The 24,214-nt window shown below is 38.7% G+C and overlaps 1 protein-coding gene across 1 annotated transcript; it reads left to right on the top strand.

Annotated features, from left to right (window-relative positions):
* The first annotated feature begins 251 nt into the window (after positions 1 to 251).
* Positions 252 to 23,668, top strand: ptprc (protein tyrosine phosphatase receptor type C). The gene is given in 32 exon segments (XM_049587368.1): positions 252 to 564; positions 5,987 to 6,022; positions 8,293 to 8,505; positions 8,660 to 8,794; positions 9,039 to 9,065; positions 9,289 to 9,546; positions 9,644 to 9,880; positions 9,974 to 9,993; positions 9,995 to 10,091; positions 10,425 to 10,553; positions 10,684 to 10,833; positions 11,375 to 11,518; positions 12,410 to 12,621; positions 12,727 to 12,787; positions 12,943 to 13,051; positions 13,293 to 13,330; positions 13,559 to 13,668; positions 13,872 to 13,962; positions 14,384 to 14,460; positions 15,517 to 15,553; positions 15,652 to 15,749; positions 16,101 to 16,226; positions 16,672 to 16,829; positions 17,339 to 17,474; positions 18,957 to 19,106; positions 19,226 to 19,316; positions 20,264 to 20,400; positions 20,702 to 20,836; positions 20,938 to 21,060; positions 21,186 to 21,346; positions 22,302 to 22,437; positions 22,883 to 23,668. Coding segments are annotated over 32 exon segments (4,008 nt in total). The 5' UTR covers positions 252 to 500; the 3' UTR covers positions 23,195 to 23,668.
* The last annotated feature ends 546 nt before the right edge of the window (positions 23,669 to 24,214 follow it).

Below are 24,214 nucleotides of genomic sequence, written 5' to 3'. Positions count from 1 at the left end.
TTTAAAAACCACCATGTATTAAGCATGTATCTAAAAAGAATAACATGTCAAAACACAAACTTTGAGTCAGAAAAAAAGGCTTCACCCTAAAGCCTCGCTTCACTCTATTTTACATAAGTCAGAGGGTTTTCACACTTGAGCAAAAGCAAGTGAAGATTAGATGAGAGAAGACTTCCTGTTCTTGGTGGCGTAGCTGTAAAGACACTTCCTGTCACCAAACGCTAAGGTAAAGGCAGGCTCTTTTAGTGTGACATCACTCCCACTTGCTTGCTTGTAAGCAGAGGCGAGGTTTAGGGTTTGGGGAACAAGTCCAGGAAGCTGCGTCCACTGATAAGACAGAAAACATATGTAGTTTAAAACAGGTTTTTATTCATTTCTCTCATAGAATTTAGTTAGAAATTGGCCATACAGCTTCAGTTAGGCGTGTGAATATCTGCTTGTTGGTCCCCACTAGGACTATACTGTATGGTGTGTGGCCATACACACCCTAACTCCTGGATATGGCAGGTCTCTTTGGTCTGAAGATCCTGCTGCTCTGGGCTGGGATCATCGGTTTGGCCAGCTGTAAGTAACCATCTTCAGCTTCCTTATGAAAGACGGAAAAAGAAATGGTGTTCTATGAAGTTGTGTCCTCCTGTCTGTCATCTCAAAGTCTTCTAGACGGGAAAATAAATCTGTAAATGATGCAAAACACAAGCGATAGCCAACTGTAGGTGATGAGGTCTCTTATTCTAAACTCCTAACTTAGCTGTTTTTGAAACTGTAGCATATGGTTGATCGTGTCTATGAGGAAAGGTGAAACTTTCCATGCCTCAGATAGAGACGTGAATCTGTCAGCACAAACGCTTGACAATTTGCTTCTTGTTTTGTATTTTCTTTACTGGAAAACATCAGCGCACAAAATAAAATCATTTAAGGTAAAAAACTGAGGGCAGAAATGACAAGCTACAGTATATCATGTCTTTGAGTTGCGCCTCCGTTTGTGCTACTTCACGTTTCTTAAACTTTCCAAACCCGAGAACACAAGACATTACAGCGCACACTTGTGATGTGAGAAGCTGAAAAGTGACAGGTTTGTGAGCCCCTTTGGCAAAAGAATAAACAGTTATGTTCAATCAAAGACGGCTGTTAATAAGAAGACTCTCTTTAAAACGTGTTCTTTCATTTGGTACAAAGCTATGGGAATTTTTGCAATCATGTTTCTGTTCTGCTTTGACATTGTGTGATGGTGCGGGTGTGTGTGTGTGTGTGTGTGTGTGTGTGTGCGTGCGTGCGTGTGTGTGTGTGTGTGTGTGTGTGTGTGGGTAGGGTGGGGGCTATGTCTGTCAGAGATGAGAGGATTTTTCAGGGTGTGTCCCTGCAAGCTCTTCACTTCAACCCCAGTGGCTGTGGGTGTTGTATATGATACACATCTGAGTGTGTGCGTATTTGTGTGTCTGTATGTGTGGTTGTGTGTGCATGCATGAATATATGTGTGTGTTAAGTCAGACCCACCTTACTGCCTCTTGCATCACTCAGAGATCTGCTACTGTTCAGCACATCAAATAATTTCTGCTATTTTCAGCTCAGACGTCTGTACACACACACGAGCTGAAATAAACCCTTCACTCTATTCATTTCACTCTGCTGTCTTTAATGTCAGTCAGGGTCAGCATTTGTCATTTCTTTCTAACATACAGTATTTCTCAGCTCATGTGTGAGGTGAGTCATCATGGTACACCGCATCAACAGACGTTTCTTAGTTAAACATGTCTTCAGTTTTCCATTGATCGAGCATTGTTTTTCATACGACACTGTAAAGTTACGTAGCATTATTTTAAATAAGCAATATGATATGGTAATGAGGCTATGTTTTAAAGCATTTTGTATAGTACAGCTACTTGAGTACTGTGCTTCAGTACCATTCTGATGTACTTTACTTTATGTTTTATAATTATACACCACCACATTTTAGAAGGAAAAGAATTTTGTAAAGTTGGTTTGCAGATTAAAACCTATAGTGAGCACATAAAATACAATGCGTTGTTATTCTACAGTGAATTAAACCACTTAATTGTATATAAAAATATGTGGAATCAGCTCCTCCTTGGCCAACAGCATTACGATGCTATTTACAGTTCGTTTGTAATTCTTTTATTTTGATGTCATGTCAAACATTTGGCCCATAAATGAAGTGCACAAAATAATGGACATAGCTGAAGTGATGTCACCAATTGGTTTCCTGGTTTAAAGCCTTGAGTTTGGCATTGGGTTTTTGGAGCTGAAAATTAGCATATTTGGACAAGCAGGTGGAGCCTTGGAGGAGCGATCTCACTCCTAGTGTGGTGTTATTATCACCCATTCACATTTTATTACAGCTTAAAGCTACACATAATTAAGGGCGTGACAGACTGTCTGCTGTTCTCAGCTTCTCAGTCAGATCCACCCCTTACCCCTCCACAGCGCCAGCCATCTCGTCTCACTTTTGGCTCTGAAAAACCAAAATGCCGAATTCGAGGCTTCAAAACGAGAGTCTACAAACCAATGGGTGATGTTACTGTGGCTACATCCATTGTTTTTACAGGCTATGTCTGTCACTCAAGCAGCCCCACCTTTAAGTATGAGTACCTTTAAGCCTTAATAAAATTTAATTGGGTGAGTTATATAAAAATTCACCCCATACAGTTTTCATGAATGTTTAAATTATCTATAGAGACCAAAGACATGTTTTTGTACCAGGCTGTAAATATGTTTATTTCTGCTGTAAAGATGGGCATTTTTACATGGGGGTCGACAGGGAATAACTAGCACTTGGACCCAACCTCAAATGGCCAGTTGAGGAGCTGCAGGTTTTGGCACTTTGGCGTAGCAGCACCACAGGCTGATGCTCAGGCCCAGACCACACGGTATTACAGGACACCATTATCTTTCATACATCTTCTGGCCTTGCATATAAAACATGTGGAAAACGAAAAGAAAATTAACACGACAAACTAAATTAAAATCAAAACAATATCATGTAAGGAACTATTAAATATCTACAGATTCTCTCAATAAAGAGCTTTATCTTGTCTCTTTGGCTTTCTCCAGATAATTGGTTGACTTATGTGTTTCATATGTGAATAGCCAACTGAGTCTTTGAGCATCCTCTTTTTTTTAACAATGTTTTTTATCGAAGGATAATTGCAAATCATACAGAATTGCAATTGAAACCATACCTTTCCTCCCATTTTTTTGCTTTTCTGAACAAACATCCATCCCCTCCTGCCCCTACCTTCAAAGTCTATGGAGGTACAGGTGCAACACATAATGACATCTATTCCATGTAAAAAAAAAAAAAAAAAAAAAAAGTACAATAGAAAAGGAGGATAAGTAAATAAAAAAAGGAAAGGAGAAAGAGAAGAAGGTCTTTTGAACAACAGTGCGTGAGAGTTAATAGCAATAATGTACAATTACATAATATTCCTCTCCTAATCAGGAGGGAGTGTTCTAAGGCTTCGCCATTTCTTATCAAAATGGTCCTCAGAATCCCTAAAAGTGAATTCTATCTTCTAAAGTTTGAGAAAAAATACCAGGTCTTTAAGCCAGACAGATGATGATGTAAGGTTAAGGGACTTCCATTCTAGCAAAATTCTGCGAAAAGCTACTAGAGACGCATACGCCACTGTATCAGCCTGTTCGGCAGTCAGAGTAGTTCCTCTGGAACCCCGTGCATCTTCTATATTTACAAAATCAGTATCTATTTTCATCCTACAACAACACTAAGCATCATGCAGCTCACAATAAAAATGATTGTAGAAAAAAAATGGTTCTCATTTTCAATATCATGTAGAAAACACATTGAACAGATCCGCTTTTCTGCTTCTGTATTTACATGTGAGTGCATCAATTATAATATCTAAAAGTGTAATATACTATATTTTCTAACAGAGGTCATTTTGCCTGAAAAGTGTGTACTTTTATACTTAAGGTAAATGTTACAGATGATGTCTACTTGGGTACAACAAGGTTTTTAATTGTAATGGAGTATTTTAACAGAGTGGTACTGCTAAATGTGCTTGAATTATTAAAAGTAAAATACTGGTCCTGCAGAAAATTAGCCAAACTGTGAATATTAATGATGTGTATATGATACTTTTGAATCATCAAAATAGTAGAAAATGTGAGACGAGCTTTCTCCTAACACAAAAACTAGTCAGCGTTAAATTCAAAACTCTTTAAGATTTTTTCCTGATTGTTGTTAAAGATCATTAAATAAATGTATTCAAATCCACTGGGTGAGAGTGACTCTGCCACATCAGGATGCAAAGTTATTGGGCTTCCTTTAGCGGCAGCAGGACAGAGTTGTATGATCAAAATGTTGACCACTTCCGTGTTCCATTCTGAGTTGCCTTCATTTCCTGGCAGAACAGAGCACCAAGCAGACTGAGACAGAGCACACACACACACTCACATACACACACAGACACACAGACACACACACACACACACACACACACACACACACACACACACACAAAATAACTTGAGAATTCATGAAAAAAAGGGGAAGTGCAGTCTTCTAAAATGAAGAAGTGAGGTCAGAAATGTTAAGCGTGCTGCATGATTAAAGCTGTTTCTGGAAGGAGGGGGAGCATGCCCGTCGATGCAAAATATGAAAAGAAAGTAGAGGCAGATAAGAAAAATAACTGATGTGAAATCTCATTAAGAGAAAAGTGATACATGAGCGACAGATTCGGACACTGAATTGGTGTCTTTACTTAATGTCAGGCAAGGTAACTGGATTCAGGGAAAGGTGTGTGGTTGAATCTGAGCTCTGATTGTCACTTTACTGTGTTTGCTGTCAGCTCTATGGTCAAACCTGTGACACCTCCTCTACTTCTGTTTTCTTTTTCTCTGTCACACCTAGATCAAACGCTTGTACTCTTAAAAAGAATCATGTAACAGTATCACACCTTTGTTTCTCACTCGGTCCTGAGGACACCAAAAAGGAAAGTACCCAGCATACCAGGAGGCTTTACTTAAAACTAGTTTTAAAAACAACTTCCCAATTTTACAATGTTGTGTCTGAAATACACTTAGTTGTGATAAAATGGGTGTTTGGATGAAGTTTTCTCATCAGCTACTTGAAACATTCATAAAACACAGTCGCGTCTCTCAAACCTTTCACTGAAACAATTCAAATCAGTCACCACACAGACTATAACGTGGTGAAATGTCACTGCAGAGAGCATGCATCTCTGCTCGATATAGTGAAACAAGAACGCGCCAAACCACATCCTGAGACTCATTGTTCGACTGCCCCCATCACCTCATCACTCAGTTCTCACTGCTATTTTTATATAACGTAAATGAACAAGATGTGTTTACTGTAAATTAATTCTTAAAATCAGTGCTGCAGTGAGTACACAGCCAAACTTAATTTATATGCCTGTTTTTATTCAAGAATAACCAATATAATATCAGAATACAGCATTTGAAAAGCAACACACAATGACTTATGAGGCTTTAAATATTTTTTTGCATTAAGCATGGATATTATTTAAAAGAATATCAGGTGATGCTGTCATTTCTATTAATTAAGACTGAAGATATGAGAGAGAAACGCCACTGTGGATGTTTGAGCTTCAGTAGGAGGTAGTGATCAGTCCAAACCGAAACTAATTTTGTGAGTACGGGAGGTTCAGTGCAAAGCAGGAAATAGCGGTTTGCCTTCTGAAATAGCAAGTGCGGTTCTTTGCCGCAATGTCATAGCAACCAGGTTGTACAGCGCTGCCTCGTGCATGAAAAATAGTTGCTATCCTCTTTTTGATCTGATGATGCTTCGGCCCCGCTGGAAGAGTTGTATCTGTCAGATAAGCTTATAAGCTAAAAAATTTCACATAAAGAACAAATCACTGTTTGTTGCTGTTTTTAATTTTTTCTTTTTGTGCACATTCTATGCACTACACTGTATTCCTTAATGAGAAAAAAAGTGCAATTATTTGCTCATCTTTTGTCTTTCCAGGTCAATCCGCTGCTGATTCAGGATCAACAACCAACAGTGAGTGGCAATACAGAAGTAACCTACTGTATAACATTTAATTCTTGTTATAATGAATAAAATGTTAACTGTGACTATGACATCGACTGTGCTATACCTTGTGCAATGCATTCACCTCAACCTCACACTCTTTTCTCCTCGTGGCCACGGCAGCACCAACACCAGCAGAATCACGAGATGAATACGCTCTTAAAATAGAAATAATGTGCTCTATGTACAATGAGTGGCATAATTATATTTTCTCACTCTTATTCAGTAGCTTTGTCGACACTGGCCTCCATTTTAGTGACTTGGTTCACCCAAGGCTGCATAGTCATTAGCAGTTGATGGAGGAGTGTGGGGCCACTGTTAGCTTTATCTACAGACAGTTATAGACTGCATTCTCGTATGTGATCATTTCAGAACGTTTTGCTTTGCCAAAGCAGTATGAAACACTTATGTTCATATGCAGCTAATCTGTGTGGCGATTTTCATTCATATTTCGCCTGGTGCAGGAAGAAGTGTGACAGTCATATACAGTAGTGGCACTTTTCAGGTCAAACTTTACTCACAGGCGTATTCCCATTAATATATCAATGGTTTGCCTTTAAACTGAGATAAAACAAACTAACAATAACTGACTGCTTGGCATCTAGGCTAATATGACCCAATGTTTCAGTGAGGTTGTGTTGAAGCATATTATATTCATGGAATTATAGTAATGATTAATTGGTGGCTCACACAGTGAAATGTATTAATGTTTTGCTTCGTTGTCTGAAGTGCTTGCAAAGTGAATCTAAGTTAGGAACAAGACAGATTTTAGTACAGATGTTATTTTCCAGGTTGTGTGTCACACTATACTTTATCTGAGATCTTTAGTTATGATATTTATTCTCAAATGAGTGGAGTCTGGAGAATTTACAGCATCAGAGTCAGAATTAGAGAAAAGCAGCAGTTTGAGTGTTAGGATTTAGATGAGTCAAACTTTGCAAGTGCTCAGTGTGGTGCGGATACAACTTTTTTTTTTCCACCACAGGAACAAGTAAGTCACTGATTATCCAGCCAGTGAAACATGAATGCTAATATTTACTGATAGGAGGTATTCCACTGTCATCAGTGATAAGAAGAAGAATCAGTTTGAACGTGACGATGTTTGGAAAATTCGAAAAACTAGTTTCCATCTCATTCACTTAACTCTGGCTTCATATAGAAATAAACCACAGTTTATTTTAGAAAGCTACAGAAACTTGTCATCACAGTTGAGGTCAAACTTGTCTTTCAAATAAGCTCTTCATCAAGTCCAATTTTATAACAGTTTATTGGCAAAAACTTGCTCTGTGAAGAAGTTATGCTAGGTGGCTGTTGACGCAACGTTATGCAATCAGTGTAACATTGTTGACACAACCCTGTTAAAGGTCTACTGTGTAAGATTTAGGGGGGTTCAGTGGAATCTAGTGGTGAGGATTGCAGATTGCAACCAGATGAAAATTCTCCCCATTAGAATTCCTTCTGTGTTCAATGTTCTGGTCTCCCCAGGTCTCCTCCCCAAAACAAACGGACCTGGTGATTTAAACCAGTGAAAAAAACTAAATAAAAAAATCCCTGTTTTTGTGACATTCTCGTTATGGGGGGCTGCTAACTACAGGGGCCAATGTGAAAAGGCAAATGGCCTGTGTGTGGTTTGTCTACTTAGGGCTACTGTATAAACATGGCGGAGCAACATGGCAGTCTCCATAGCCAAGGACCTGCTCCCACTGTGGATAAAAACGACTCTACACTAATGAAAACACTGTGATTCTTAATTTCAGGCAATAATACACGAATGAAAACATACTTATTATATTGTACTTCAGTTCTGCCAGTTTGTGCCCCTAAATCCTACACACTGGGCCTTAAAGGTCGGCCACCTTAAATCAACCTTGTTAGTGTTTTGGCAAAGGAAGACCACATTGAGTCCAAAAGCAGGAAGTATTTTACTCACAGCTAGAGGTAAAGCTCAGTCGAGTCCAACTAAACACATCATTCTGCCTTTCCACATCTGAATAGACATTTACTCTTGCCTAGTGCCACCACGCTCTTTCTCACCTCTTCTTTCCTACTTAAAAGAAAAGTGTAGCAGACATAAGCGAGGGGAAGGATTGATAAGAAGCAAGACCATCTTTGTAACAAGAGGAAACAGGATTTATGTGGTCATCATCGTTGGAGGGAAAGCACTTGTAGCACCTTTAAATGAAGTAGGAACTAGCATTGTGTTATTGTGTTTGGCCTGATTTTGTTTCCTTGGAATGCAGGTGTTTCAGCCACCTTACCTCCACGCACTCCCACAAATGCGGCTTTACCTTCAGGAACCATCTTAACTGTCAGCACCTTACCTCCACGCACCATGACAGCAACCACTGTCATGCCTACAGACACCTCAGCAACTGCCCACACACCTTCAGTCACCTCGCCAACCCTCACCTCAATCTCCCCAAGCGCAGAACTTAATTCATCTACCACGTCTGGTAACGTATTCAGCCTCAGTTTACAGTTTTTTGGGGGATCACTAGTGTTGCATTCAGCTTGATAAAGCTGATACATGCATTATATCAGGTAAGACTACTGGCAGTAAAATATTTGTACTTGAAGGTGATCTCCAGCATGCTCTCCATCTTACAGCCTCTGCTGCTTCTCCTGCAAGCACCCCACCCTCAAACACAACCAAGCCAACAGACCCTCAGGCAAGCACCACTCAAAACCAGACTTCACGTCCACTCACCACGCCCAACAACACAGTGACTTCCACCACCCAAGGTTGGAATTTTCTCTTTTACAAGTCCTCTATTTGTTTCTGTAGAGGACTGTGATAAGACTGTGATATTAATATAAGCACAGACAAGGGTTACTAACACTGGCACTGCTGAGGACCAGGTTACAAGAAGTTCACAAAATACAGACACCTGCTTTACTTGCTTTGGAAAAGTATTTTATAGTTTTCTAATCATAGATTAATATTTTGTCATTTCCTTTTCTAATCTCATTTCAATGTGTTCTCCAGCCAACAAAGCCCCTCCACCTCCACAGTGTGAGTATCAGTATTATTTTTTAGATAAACCTAATCTTCACTCCTGTACTTATTATACTGGTTTCCAGTGTTTCTCTGTGAAGATACATTTGCACAGTGAGTGCACAAGTGTTTGGATTCACGTTCAGCATCTACATGAACAAACTGTCTGAGATTGAAAGATGTCATCAGGAGGTTTATATTAACTATGAGATTTTATAACTCTGTTCATTTTGTTTTGCAGGTTCTTACAATGTTGCACCCATCGTCTCTGGCTTCAGGATTGACATGATGACAAGCTCTACCCCTGACAACTACATCATAAACATTACAGAAAAAGGCCGAAATGAACCCACTGTTCAGTCCTTCAGTAGAACCTCATATGAAATCAAACAACTGAAGCCCTGTACTGAATATGAGCTCAGTGTTGCATATCGTGATAATGCTGGCAATGAAACACTCTGTACTAGCACTCAAAGTAAAATGAATACAACTGCAATGAGTGAGTATCAATTATCAATTATCATTATCAATCTCATTTTCCTTTAATTTAAGAAATGACACAGGTTTGTGCATTTCATTTCACTTGTGTGTTTCAGATAAATCAGACATTAAAGAAGGCAGCTGCATGCATGGATATGTTTGTTACCAAAGTGACTGGGACATCAGCTCTTCACTGTCAACATCCAATAATATCCCAGCTCAGCCATGCAAAAGCAGCAATACAGAGCTCTGCATTAAACCTGATTACAATGACATCTGCACTGATCTGACTACAACCTTCACTTCAGGAGACTGTGCCAACACCTTCAGCCTCACCAAAAGCATCACTGTCGGTATGTACAGAGGAGTCCTCGCGTAGTTTGAACTGCATGTAGTGTATTTCTTATTTCATCATGTTGAATGTATGTGCTGTTTTCTTTATTCAGCAGATTTCTTAGATCCAAATGAAAATATATCAGAAACCTCCAACTGGACTTCCTGCAAAAATAGAAGCAGAATTACCTAAACACTGCACCGATCTCACCGTCGATTACACCTGTCAGGGTAAGTGTAAAGACTAGAGGTAAAGAGACTTCGTATGTCACCAACATTATGAATGGATTTACATGGAAGTGGATAGAGGCACATGACATTCTCACACTGTAGTCAAACAGAAATGACCATTAAAATCAGTTTAACATTAAAGTGAATCTGAATTGTCTTTTGGTGCGAGAGGAAGCCGAGGTGTTGCTTTGTGCTCTCTGTGAATCAGATCTGAGGAGAAGATTTATTTGTTTGCTTTAAATGATTTTACATTGAAATCTGACTGCTCATTGGCACCAAGAGACAAATCCAAGCTGTTGAAGAAATGCTGTCATCCTTGTGTCTCCTCAAAAGATAAACTCAGTGACATCAAGAATGAGTCTGAGCTGGAGCCCTTCACACATTACAGCTGTACTGGTCACATCAAGAACAACAATGTCCCCATTAATCGAACCACTGATATCGAGTTCATGATCGACTGTGGTATGTTGATATTCACTTCACCTCAGTGCAATGATAAGAACAATGAGCTTGTATCTTCAGATAATTATGGAGAGCAGAACAGCTCCAGATGTTTAGTTCAGTGTTACAGATGTCTGATATCTTCCAACAGATCTTACAATAACAACACAGTCAAATGCAGCCATGACCTCCATTGATCTGACATGGACCGCGACCAGTCAGGACTGTCCAGTTCTTCCTGGTCTTCCAAACCTTTCATATGACTGCAGTTGTGTTTCTCATTCCAAACACACACCCTGTGGTGAGTACAAATATTTAGATTAACTGTCTTATTTTACTGATTTTACAGGAAGTCTTTGGAGATTATTTTATTGGTCGGTATATTTAAACAGTGAGACATACTGTGACATTTGAATCATCCATGGACCTACATGTCTCCATGCTAACACTTTAGCATGCTGAGTGAAAGAAGGTGTGAATAACCTGAGACTGGTGAAGATTGGTGTCACAAACATGAATTAATTGAAAGGTCAGAGTTTAGTCGCCTTGTTTCAACAGGAAGTAAACGTCAGAAATGTCAGAGCTTCAGTGTTCACATATTAAATTTACCAGTCTACTTGCAGGTCAGTAACACATAATGAATACTAAAGTTTTAACTAGTAGAGGCTGGTGATCTAACAATGACACATGGATGATTGATTGAGTCATTGAATAAGATCAACTTTTTTGTCACTTTATGGATAACTTGACCAAGAAAACAATCTGCTGTTATTTAGTCTCTGTTGTTTTGTTATTCAGTCAAACACAACAACACAGCTAATGAAACTATGTTGCATTTCCAGCTAACAAATCTCAAACGGGAGGAAGGTGTCGTTTTACTGAACTGGATCCATTCACCAAGTATAAGTTTAAAGTTCAACCCAAGTACAACGACAAGGAAGTTGCCAGTCCATCTCCAGTTACTGAGGTTCAGACTGAGCCTGGAAGTAAGTGTCTAAAACTGTGTATTTTGGAGCAGATTACAGTAAACTCGTGTAAGAAAGAAAGAAGCTGACTATTGTTTATTAAGTTTGTGCATTTCACATGTTGTTGAATGAACATTACAGTGTAGCTCCAGTCATTGGTAAAGTACGGCAGTTATTCACAGTGTTATTCTCTACAAATCTACCAACAGTCAGTTCTGACCTGTTCATTTATCACAGGTCACCCATAGAGTCTGTAGTGATTATAGACTGTTTCAGTGTATTAAACTGTAATCAGTTTAGGACAATGATTATTGTATTTTAAAAAAAAATACATAGATTATTTTCATTTGCATTCACTGTGTGTGCTGTTCTTTTAAATAATGAATTTAAAAAGCAACTTTGAAGTGAAAGTTTTTTTAAAATGTACTTGTTATTGCATTTAATGTGGCAGCCTGTCATATACCATGTCATGATTCATTTATTTCCCGCTTTAACGCCTACAGTTCCTACTTCATGATAGCTTTATTTTAAGAACGATTCAGTTTAATTTAAACATGCCATACATGTGAAGTCCAACCCACAAACCCTTACTTCCATAACATTACAGCTGTGTGCGATGAATGGAAAAACAAAAAGTCCCATTTAAAAGCTGTCATCATTCATCATTTAAAACATATAAGACAAAAGAATGATAACCTTAAATATATTTATTTTTTGTTTGTTTGTTTTTACTTCGAGTTAATAACAAGTCGTTTGCTCATTTTATCTTTACATCACTACTGAATACCAACAGAGCAACACACTAATGATGCTAATTGGTGTTCAAACTGCTGTTATAGCAAACTGAAATATTCCTTTGACTGTGAGTAAGCATATTGTTGTATCTGAAGGAAAGTATGGTGTTTCTTACAGAACCAGAAGATATTCCTCATGTGGAGTGGAGTAATCCGGAGCATAACGTGGTCAGAGTAATCTGTACTTATGGAAAACGCTTCAATGGACCTCAGAAGAAATACATTGCACGTCTGTATTATAATGGTGCCCCTCAGGTGGAGAAGCCTCCAGTGCAACACTGCAACTTTGACTTTAAAAATCTAAGCTACTTAACGGAATATAAAGTGAAGGTTTGTATAATCATAATTTTTGGTTTCACAAGATAATTTCAAATTTAATCCTCATATTTCTTCAAATGCTGTAATTCCTGATGAAGGGATTTTCTGTGTTTCCAGGTGTTTGCTTTCAACGGAGAACATTACAGCAACCCCAACATAAAAACTGTGACCACTTCCTGTATGTGCTGGTTTAATTACTGCCACAAATTGCCTCGCTATGTTCAGTTAAATCATTTGACATATTTTGTTCTGAGATACACGCATCCATTTATATATATCGTATCTTTAACATAAATACCAACACTTACACTTTATTTCCTTATCATTTTACAGACAATGACAAAGCTCTGATTGGTTTTCTGGTCTTCCTCATCATCCTCACGTCTGTGGCTCTAATTATGGTCATCTACAAGATTTACATTTTGAAGCACAGAAATTCCCAGTAAGGATAATTCTGCTTCAGTTTCACTGTCATGTTGCTTCTGATTTTCTTTTATGTCTGTGATTGTTTGGTTTTACAAAAAAAAACACCTGCACGTTTTCAAGCGATCAGGCAGACAGAAACATCATCACTGTTCCCTCTTTATGTATTTTTTCTTTTTCCACTCTGTATTCCATATAATTTAGATTGTTTAAAGACAATCTTCAGTGTCCATACATATATATTTTATTTATTTTTGCAGTGACATGGGTGAAAACATGATGCTTATTTCAACAGCAAGTGAGTAGACTAAAGATTGCCTGTTCTTTAAAATAAATGACCCTTAGCTGTAACAGCTGTTTTCAAATGTTTTATGATGTTTGTAACAATCAGAATATATGGCTGTATTCCTTTATTCTTTTAATTTAAATATGAATAATACTGTGATTTGTAGTAATGGCTAGTGATAAGTTAGTATTATTTCAGTATCATACTCTCTCTGTTTCTTATCTGCTGGTCGGGTTGCAGATGATGAGGAGAACCTGATGCTTGTCGAGCCGATTGCAGCAGAGGTGCTACTGGATGCCTACAAGAGGAAGCTCGCTGACGAGGGAAGACTTTTCCTGGCTGAGTTTCAGGTATGTTTTAATACTGCGATGGTTTACAGTGGAGTGGCTGAGAGGGAGATGGTATTAAGTAACAGTCCCAGACCAGACTTGAACCAAAGAAATTGGATGTGCATGCTAAGGGCCTTGGCCAAACATAGATTAGAGAGAGTGTAAAAGCTACTCTAGAACTGTTGCTTGGTCTCTGGCAAATGACGATTTGTTTCTGCTCTCAGAGCATCCCCAGAATCTTCTCGAGATTCACCGTGAAAGAGGCCAAAAAGCCCTGCAACGTCCCCAAGAACCGCTATGTGGACATCCTGCCATGTGAGTCTGTCCAACAACACTTTTAAGATTAAAGAGTTAAAAGCTTTCACCAGATGTCTAATGTGTAATTTACCGTTGAGATTCACGTACAAAGATTGCATGACACCATCAGTTAGTATAACAGTGCAACTTGGCTTGTCTACCCTCATACATTTTGGCGTACTGTATATACAACATATTGCAGCTATTTCTTTAATATCTACATGTATTACTACTGTCGTGGGAAATGATGCAAATCAATGAGCAGGACAGTATTAATGCAAAATAGGATTTACAGGTTTAACATCAGTGTGAATTAAACCTATTACTTTTCAGGTTATATTTTTATAAACAGAGAATGTTAACACATTCATTTACATAGGGTTGTTAAGGTGTCCTCTGCAATATGTTTAAAAATCTTTTTATTTCTGTCTTGAACCAGATGATTATAACCGTGTGCAACTGACCACCGGAAATGGAGAGGCAGGATGTGACTACATCAATGCCAGCTTCATTGATGTATGAAAAAGATCACACTACTACTACTTTTACACCTGCTGCTGCAGTCCTAAGAATTATCAAACATCATCAAACTGCATACAGATTTAAAAATGATAGCAATAATGGTCACGTTGAAGGAATACTTCACTCCCCAAAATGATCATTTGCATATGAATTACTCAAAGTCTGCACACGAGAGTATATTCCCATAACATTTCATTACATTACCACTCAACTCTGTTTTTTTTCATCTCTTCCATGATCTCTCGTCCAGCACCTGTTTTTTTTCCCATCATCTGGATGTGCATGCTTTTTTTTTTTAAATTTTCGTATCATTTACTCACCCCATGTGATGTTAAATTTGTGAAGAAAACTTTGTTAGAAAAATAGTTTTTCTTTCATGCCTCAATGGTAAACGAAGAATCCAAAAAGAGAGAAATTTCTTGGTGAATTAGAGTCGAAGGGCTTCTGCAGTAAACAACAGTAAAACTACAACAAAACATCTGTTTACAATCTCTCACACAACTCGTGCAGCATAATCCAAGTCTCATTTATCCAGTTGTATACTCAGTACTTGCCAAACACATGCAAGATTACCAAAACCTTACTATTTAAAACACTTGAGCATATGAGAAATAGGCAAGCATGTGCGTTTTGACTCTGCTCAAGTTGCAGAGGAGCATTACTCCTCTGTATGTGAGACTGTTTATGTGGAAGTGTTGTCGATAGTAAGGTTCTACTGAAAATGCATGTGTTTGGGAAGTACTGAGAACACATCTGTATAATTTAGACGTTGTGTGAGAGTTTTTAAACAGATATAATTTTGCTGTTGTTAGACGCAGCTCCCTTCTCCTTTTCACCAAGAATTTTTTTCTGTTTTTGGATTCCTCGTTCACCGTGGAGGCATGCGAGAAAAACGTTTTCCTCACAAATTCAATATAACATGGGGTGAGTTATTGATATACAAGTGATCATTTTGTGGGTGAAGTATTCTTTCAAAGGATTATGTTCTGTCTTCATGATATCTTTGTGACGATACAAACCTTATTGAACATCTTTGTTTTCCACCTGCAGGGGTACAAGGAATCCAAAAAGTACATTGCAGCTCAAGGTAAAGTAAAGCTCTTATGTTCTTTACACACTCAGTCACTGCGCCCGAGTTATGTTTATGCCTGTGCGTACAGTATATACATTCTGTGTGTGTTGTAGGGCCGAAAGAGGAGACTGTGAGTGACTTCTGGAGGATGGTCTGGGAGCAGCAGTCCTCCATCATTGTCATGGTAACACGCTGTGAAGAGGGAAACAGGGTAAGAACAGGACGTTGGTTATAATGTTACGCTGATGTGTGATAGCAAAAAGCTAATTTTCCCACAACTGACTGACCTCAGTCTGTCTGTCGCTTGAACACACTCACATCATAACTACCCTGCCACATATACTGTATCAGATATAGACGAGCCCAAAATTCACACTCATGCGCACACTGTGGTCTCATTTCTTGGAGAAACAAGTCTTCCACTTGTTTAATCAGTAGTCCGCTTTTAACAAGCACCAACTGCATATTTGACTTTTGGGTTTATCAGCAGTGTCACTGATGTCTCACTGATATGCAAAAATGTTTTTGCCACTCACTCCCTTTCCTGTCACATGTGTTGCAGGTCAAGTGTGCGCAGTACTGGCCGTCTACAGAGCGAGAGGCAGAGATCTTTGAGGAGTTCATAGTGAAGTTGAACTCAGAGGACTGCTGTCCAGATTACACCATTCGCCGTCTCACTCTAACTAACGTGAGTCCCCATCAAATATTTAATAGATAAAATAGTGAAAATTTACAAGGGTGTAGATTTTGTTTAAACACTGGAGAAGACACGTGAAATGGGGGTTTTTGGGTATTAAGTTAAGCATCAAACACTTAATCTCCTGCATTCTGGTGAATTATTATGCATCAGTGTGTGCATTTTCTGCATCAATTTATGGTGAACAAAATTTTGCCAAAACAAAAGTCCTCTGCTACTTTAATGTTTGTATTGGTAGACTAATGCACATGTACTAAATTTTAACGGGACGTGTCCCCTGTGTCCCCCCCCGAAATATACACCCATGGAAATGTACATTGTTACTTTTAACTTGAGTGTGTAAGTGAAAGCCAGTATATCTTTATCTCAGTCATTTTTTTGATTAAATATCAATAAATCTGTGTATGCTTGTGTAACAATCTGTGTGTGTTTGCAGAAGAGGGAGAAGAACTCAGAGAGAGAGGTGACCCACATCCAGTTCATGAGTTGGCCGGACCACGGCGTCCCCGGGGAGCCACATCTCCTCCTGAAACTGAGGCGGCGTGTCAATGCTTTCAAGAATTTCTTCAGCGGCCCCATCGTTGTTCACTGCAGGTAAACACAAGCTCCCATTCAGGGTCAGCTAACAGTCACTTCTCTTTGTTACAAATATCAAAATGACATTTTAATTTCCTAATAGCAGAACAGTAGTGTGCATTTGGTTGGCACAGAGAACACAAGTGTTCTCCCCTATCTCATTGTTTCAAGTTTAAACCTAAATATAAATTCTGTGCGATTACTTTAGTATTTAATGCATTACAAAAATGCCATATATTGTTTTGTTCATTTTGTATTTACCACATTTGTATCTCCTTTTACTATCACTACCTCACTGATTTATTGTTCATTCTGTACATTTTACACTCAGTATGTCTATTCAAGTGTCTTTTCAGGCAGGCATCCAAACTTTCATAGCTTCTATGAATCCTGAATTAAGAAAAAGCAAATTAAAGGATGTCACTGCAGCAGGACTCATCAGGCCATTTCCCAGCTTGACCTGTACTTGCCAACGATAGACATGTATACCAACATATATTAACACAACATTATTGTCTTGTGTGTAGCGCGGGAGTCGGCAGGACAGGCACTTACATTGGCATCGATGCCATGATGGAGGGTCTGGAGGCGGAGGGCAGAGTGGACATCTACGGTTATGTAGTCAGACTCCGCAGACAGAGATGTCTAATGGTTCAAGTAGAGGTAAAGTATCAATTTAGATCGTTTATTAGACACAGTGTTTGCATCTGTGTGTGTGTGTGTCTCATTAAGTTAATTGGCTGGGTATGTTGACGCTCACAGTTCAACTGATACAAAGTAAAGTTACATGAATGTACAGCTAAACAAAGATAATTCAGCAAGACAAGGACACTGAAGCAAAGATGCAGCTTTCATGTTCAGCAAACAGGCAGAAAAAAGGACAATAAATAAACGTACACTAGAGGTTCAATTGTTATTATACAATGTACAAGATATTGATATGGTTGCAAGAATTCATGGCAGTGCAAAAGACATTTGACTTAATATTGTTACCAAAATATACAAGAGTGGCTTTATATGAAAATGTGTAAAACTTTAAGGAGATTGGATGATAGGCGCACACACAAGAGGAATAGCAAAAGGTCAAAAAGTCAAATTCAAAGGTTTTTATAAAAATCGATTATTTGATTCCACTATAAAACTGAATTATTAATTCTTCCATTTAAAGCTACTGTTGGTAACTTTCATGAATACAATCAAATATGAATCAAGATTCAGTTACTGCATTGCCTATTTCTCACCATGTTCTCAGAAACATATTGTAGTGTACTGTTCAGCTGTAAAATTAGAATTTGACCAAGCCGCCATGTTGTATACAGTCAACCAAAGTACCAAGCGCTGCCCACCAGCTGGACCAATTTTCTCATTTTACAGCTAAACAGTACACTAAAATGTGTTTCTGAAAACATGTGAGGTGCGAAATAAGCAATGCAGTTGCAAAATCTTGATTTATATTTGATTAGCGCTGCCTAGTTTGACAGTTTGACCGTAGTTCACAAGTAGTGGTTGACATAATTGACAGCTGCATTAGAGACTCTGAAAACTTAATATTTTTTCCTTTTTATTCTGAGTTTGTTAATGCATCATTTAAAAACAAATTTTTAGTTTAGTTTTTTTAGTTTTTTAATGACACACTGAAAGTATATAATCATTTTGGTAGCGCACTTCAGGGTCTTAATGTGCAGCTGTTACACAATACCTTTTGATTATATCACACTATGATATGGTATAAATACACAGTAATTCACATGGCTGGTTTCATGACTGTGATGCTGTGTGGAGTCAAATGGTGTGATCTCTAGTGCCCACCAGAGGGCAGAAACTAAAATAATTTGTCTGTGAGCGTGTGCAGTACATTCATGTGTTTTAATAGTTCCAATGTATTTGTACACTGAGTGGACGACACATCTAACAGGCTAACTGTTTTCATAAAGAATAAAGTTAAAATTGTTTGTTAAATCTGAACCAGACACAGAGAAGGAGGCAGAGATAACAAGGTGTGAATGAGTTAGATTGTTGGAGTTGTCACCCTGGAGAAATCTGAGATGTGGCTTGTGTAGCTCAGTTGCACTTTGTCTCATGTGTACTTGCTCTATCTGCAAACTGTATATTGTTTGTTTATTCGGTCCATTTGTCCTCACACAGGCCCAGTACATCCTGATTCACCAGGCGCTGCTGGAGCACAATCAGTTCGGAGAGACTGAGATCACCCTGTCTGAGCTCCACAGCACACTGAGCACGCTCACATCGAAAACCTCCAGTAATGAACCAACCTTGATGGAGGAGGAGTTTGAGGTAAAGCACTTTACAACACTACTGTTTCTGTTCCCTTTAAAATGTATGTAAAAACATAGTCCTATCCTTTCACTTTGATATATATTTCTATAATGGAAATTCTTTATCTTGCAATTCAGAGACTCCCCACTTACAAAAACTGGAGGACATTCAACACAGGGATCACAGAAGAGAACAAGAAGAAGAATCGCTCTTCAGCTGTCATCCCATGTGAGTATCATCTCAACACTCACTATAGAATAGCATCTATAGTGTGTTTGTGAATTGTAGTGAACACGTATTCTTATACCAGCATGGGCGGATTACGAGACAATGGGGCCCTGGGCACACGTATGCAAAAGGCCCCACCACCACATAGGAGCAAGACGCACAGACCTTGTGGTGGTTCTGCAAATGTTTTTAGTCTTTATGCATCTTTTTGTGGTTTTGCGTCTCCTTTAGGTCATTCTGTGTCTTGTTTGGGGGGGTCATTGTGTGTCTTTTGGTTGTTTTGTGTCTCTTTGAGAAAACGGTGCGTCTTTTTTGGTTCTTTTGTGTCTCTTGTTAGTCACTGTGTGTTGTTTTTTGTCAGTTTGTGTCTCTTTGTAGTAATTTTGTGTCTTTTTAAGGTAGTTTTGCATCTCTTGTTAGCCATTGTGTCTTTTTTTGATATTTCAAGTCTCTTTTTGGTTGTTTTGTGTCTATTGTTAGTCATTCTATGCCCTTTTTGTTGTTTTGTGTCTCTTTAAGGTAATTTCATGTCTTTCTTAGTCATTTTGTGTCTTCATGTGGTTGTTTTGTGTCACTTTGAGGTAATTGTGTGTCTTTTGGGGGTATTATTGTGTCTCAATGAGGTAATTTTGTCTCTTTGAGGTTACTCAGTGTCTGGACAACTTTGTGTCCCTTTTGGTCATTTTGTATCTTTTTTTATGCATTTTATGCCCCCTTGTGGTTGTTTTGTGTCAATTTGAGACAATTTTGCACCTATCCTTTTGTGTCTCTTTGTAGTCATTTTGTATCTCCTTGTGGGTGTTTGTGTCTCTTCCTGGTCAGTGTGTGTTTTTTCAGTGACATTTTGCAGGTGAAGGTGAAGTAAAAGTACTGCATTTAAACTCCAGAAGGCAGTAATCCATCAGTGTATACCAGAATAAATACCTTTAATTTCACTTGTGCCTCAGATGACTACAACCGAGTGTTGCTGAAGCTAGATGAAGGACGCAGTCATGATAGTGACCCCGATGAGGATGATGAAGAAGATTCATCAGATGAAGAGGATGAGGAGTCCACTAAATACATCAACGCCTCCCACATAGATGTACGTTATTTCACTGACACTTCTTAGCTAATCTACTTGCCTGTTTCTGCATGACTCCGACACTGACCTGAATGCCAGGTCAAAAATAACAGTGTTTTGTGTTTTTTGATTTAAGCATGACAAACTGTGTTGCTGTTACCATCCTTCCTGTTGTAGCAGGTGTTATCTCATTAACTCTGAATGAATTCCCGTCTTTCATGCAGCCAGTTGAATTTTAAAACCAGCCTAATTAAATTTACAAAGATCCTATTTGTTTGGATTGTGTAAAACAATAGACGGATGTGTTTTCTTGCCCACACAGGGATACTGGGGCCCACGCACCTTCATCACAGCGCAGACTCCGCTGCCAGACACCATGGCTGACTTCTGGTCGATGGTTTACCAGAAGAAAGCATCTGCTATTGTCATGCTCTCAGACAGCAGTGAGGGAGATAAGGTAACGTATCATGTACATATACAGTATGTAATGTATAGCCTTTACATTTACATACAGTATGGTCAATACACTAGTTTTCCTGTGTGTCCTCTTGTTTACAGGAGTCCGACTGTGTCTACTGGGATAATGACAAGAAAGCATTTGGGGACACTGAGGTAGAGGTAGCAAGCACGGAAGCCACCCCAGCTTTCATCAGCCGCAACATGCTGATCCGCCATGTCAAGGTAAACACTCCTAACCACCAAAAATGTCTGCTGTTGCCAGGATTTATCCCCGTCAGACTGTGATGTGACTGGCCATTTCAATGTCAAAAGCTGTTTTCACCCCACACACCACATTCTGTCAACAGAGGAAAGAGAGTCGGCCGGTGAAACAGTACCAGTTCCTGAAGTGGGCAAGCAGTGGGCTGCCGGAGAAACCTCAAGATCTCGTGGACATGATCAAGGACATCAAGCACAGCTGTGGCAGCAGCAAACCACTGAAGAACATGCCTGTCGTGGTCCACTGCAAGTAAGACAACCTTGGAATCTTAAAGGGGTAGTATGTATAAAACCACAACATATGCACTATTTTTTTTTCCCATAAGGTGTTTCCAAAGCTCAATTTCAGGCCTTTAATCTCTTTTGAAAGTCAAAACCTCCCCACCAACTCCAGTGCAGTCCTAAATTGTGATTCCTACAAGGTTGGCTAAAGGGACAGTTCACCCCAAAATCAGAAATACATATTTTTTTCTCTTACCTGTAGTGCTATTTATTAACCTAGATTATTTTGGTGTAAGTTGTCGAGTGCTGGAGATATCGGCTGTAGAGATGTATGCCTTCTTTTGAACATAGAGCTTTAAAGAGAGAGATTTAAAGGTGAACTAAGTAGCTAAAGGTCACACATCATTTGACACCACTTTTAGCTATACAGTGGCATTTATAGAAAAATACCATCAGATTTTAATTTTAGCCCCTAAAATTTGTTGGGAGGCACCAGGCTTGTTAAATTTGAACTATTTACCAATCATTTAACAACTATTTACTTTTTAAATATCTCACCAAAATATATTTAATCAGAGTAGCACTCAGGGGTTTGTAGTGTTGCCTCATGTCATGGAAGACATGAATATGATTGTCCTCTTTGTGGAGTTTGCAAGTTCTTTCTCCAGTTGCAATAGACTAAATCCTCCAGAGGTATGAACATGATGTAAAATTGAGCCCATCATTCCCAATTACACTTAAGGATGCTCTAAAGAGACAATTTAGGAGTAAAAAATGGCTGAGCTTGAGCATTAAGATACATTCACTAAGCTACTTACAGTGAAATGGAAGAGCAACATTTAAGAGGAGCTCTCATGACTGATCACATGTATGAACAGAACAGTCAATCAGTAATGACTGAATTGAATTTTTTCTGGAATGGGTTAATGGAAAAAAAGAGTAATCTTAACCTGCTTTTATGTGTGTGTGCTCCCTCTCCCCAGTGACGGCTCGTCCCGTTCAGGGGTCTTCTGTGCCCTGTGGAACCTGCTTGACAGCGCTGAGACTGAGAAGCTGGTGGATGTTTTCCAGGTGGTCAAAACCCTACGCAAGGAGAGAACGGGCATGCTCTCTGACCTGGTAAGCAAGAGGAACATTTTACTTCCCTGCTAGTGTCAGTTTATAGGTCTGCTGTAGCGGATTTTACCAAGAGGAAAAGGTTTAATGTGCTGTTCAGTTCACCAACACTACACTTTGGCTATGCTCACTTTTAATATTGTAAAAACAATCTCTCCCTCTCAGTTCACTTGTCACGTTGCTTTGAAGAATTAAATAAGTGAGATTTGGTGAACATTTACAGTAGCAGGGACAGTGTACGTGTGTCTGACTCAACATAGACTATGAAGGAACATGTTAAGAGAACTTAGAACTGTTTTCTGGTGCTCTTATTTGTGTATTGTTTCGAAAAGTGCGTGATAGCGTGAGTTTAATGTCTACAAAGATAAGTTTACTCTTACTACTTGTAGAACCTACAGCACAGCACCATATCTCTATGTTTCCACTCAAACCTGTCTGTCTCCCACAGGAACAGTACCAGTTCTTGTACAGCACCCTGGAGGGAGTCTATCCTGTCCAGAACGGGGAAGTGAAAGCAGTACAGGCCCCTGCAGCTGACTCCATCCAGGTTGTCAATGAAACCGAAGCAGCAGAGCAGCCAGCAGAGAAAACAGCTGAGCAGCCAACCAGCACTACCAGCAACAACCAGCAGGTGGCGCCAGCAGAGAGCACTCCTCTTGTGGCTGATGGAGGGAAGGAAGACAAAAAAGAGGAGCCTGAAAAGGCTTCCAGCCCCGCAGAGACTACACCACTGGAGCACACTGTCACTGTGGAGGTGTGAGAGGGCTGACAGGTGGATGGCTGTGCCTTTTAATGTTGGGGAATAACGCTTCAGCTGCATGCTTTTCTTTTAATTATTCTATGAATGTACGAACATTGTAAAAGCTTTAAAACAGTGGTATTTTGGTTAAGAATTGTTAAAGAATTTGATCAAATATTTTAATGTCAGTTTCCAAAAAGATATGATTTTAACTAAGTTATAAATATTTGTAATGGAGAAGTGTAAGGATGCAAATACTTTGTGAACTGCAGAGTTTACTAGACATGCTGTCATCAAACTAGTGGCATTGGAGAGGAACAAAAGAACTAAATTTTACTTAGATGAGTTGTTGTTTGTATCTTTCTAGAAGTCAGTGTTGACTTTGAGTTAGTTTCTGTATTTTTTTTGTCTCCCTAAATATATTTTAATAATTTAGTAGTTCAAAATTTGTAATATGACACTGTATCATTTTATTAAAAGAGACTTACAAAGAAACTCTTATTTGTACTGAGTATTTGCTTATTAACATGGTAATTTTAAAGTTTTGCTTGCAGCACAGGTGATTTACCAAGTTCCTGCATGAACACTTTCTGAGAGATGAGCGTTTCTCCTCAGTGCTCCTCTCACTGGTTTGACAATGTCACATATTTACGTGCACCGATCATCATTATGCAATATTTACATCAAATTCTGCTGACAGTTGTGAGGTTGTTAGGAATGGTGGAAGAAATATTTAGAGCTTTTACTTGAGTTACAGTAGCAATACTACAGTGTAGAAATAATCTGCTACAAGGAAAAGTACTACATTTAAACTCCTACTTAAGTAAAAGTACAAAAGTATATGCATCAAAGTTGACTTAAAGTACCAAAGTATGCAGAGTGGCCCTGGATTACAATTAGTGATGCATTAATGTGTTTATCATTTTAATGTTGCAGCTTGCAAAAGTTGAGCTGATTTTAAGCACTTTATATACTAGCTTAATAGCTTATTCTACAATAACAAATCATAATTTATTAGTTTAATAATATTTTGTATTGATA

Source organism: Epinephelus fuscoguttatus, linkage group LG10, assembly GCF_011397635.1.
Source record: "Epinephelus fuscoguttatus linkage group LG10, E.fuscoguttatus.final_Chr_v1".
NCBI lineage: Eukaryota > Metazoa > Chordata > Actinopteri > Perciformes > Serranidae > Epinephelus > Epinephelus fuscoguttatus.
The sequence above is the reverse complement of the archived record's forward strand: the minus strand, read 5'-3'. Positions and strand labels throughout refer to the sequence as shown.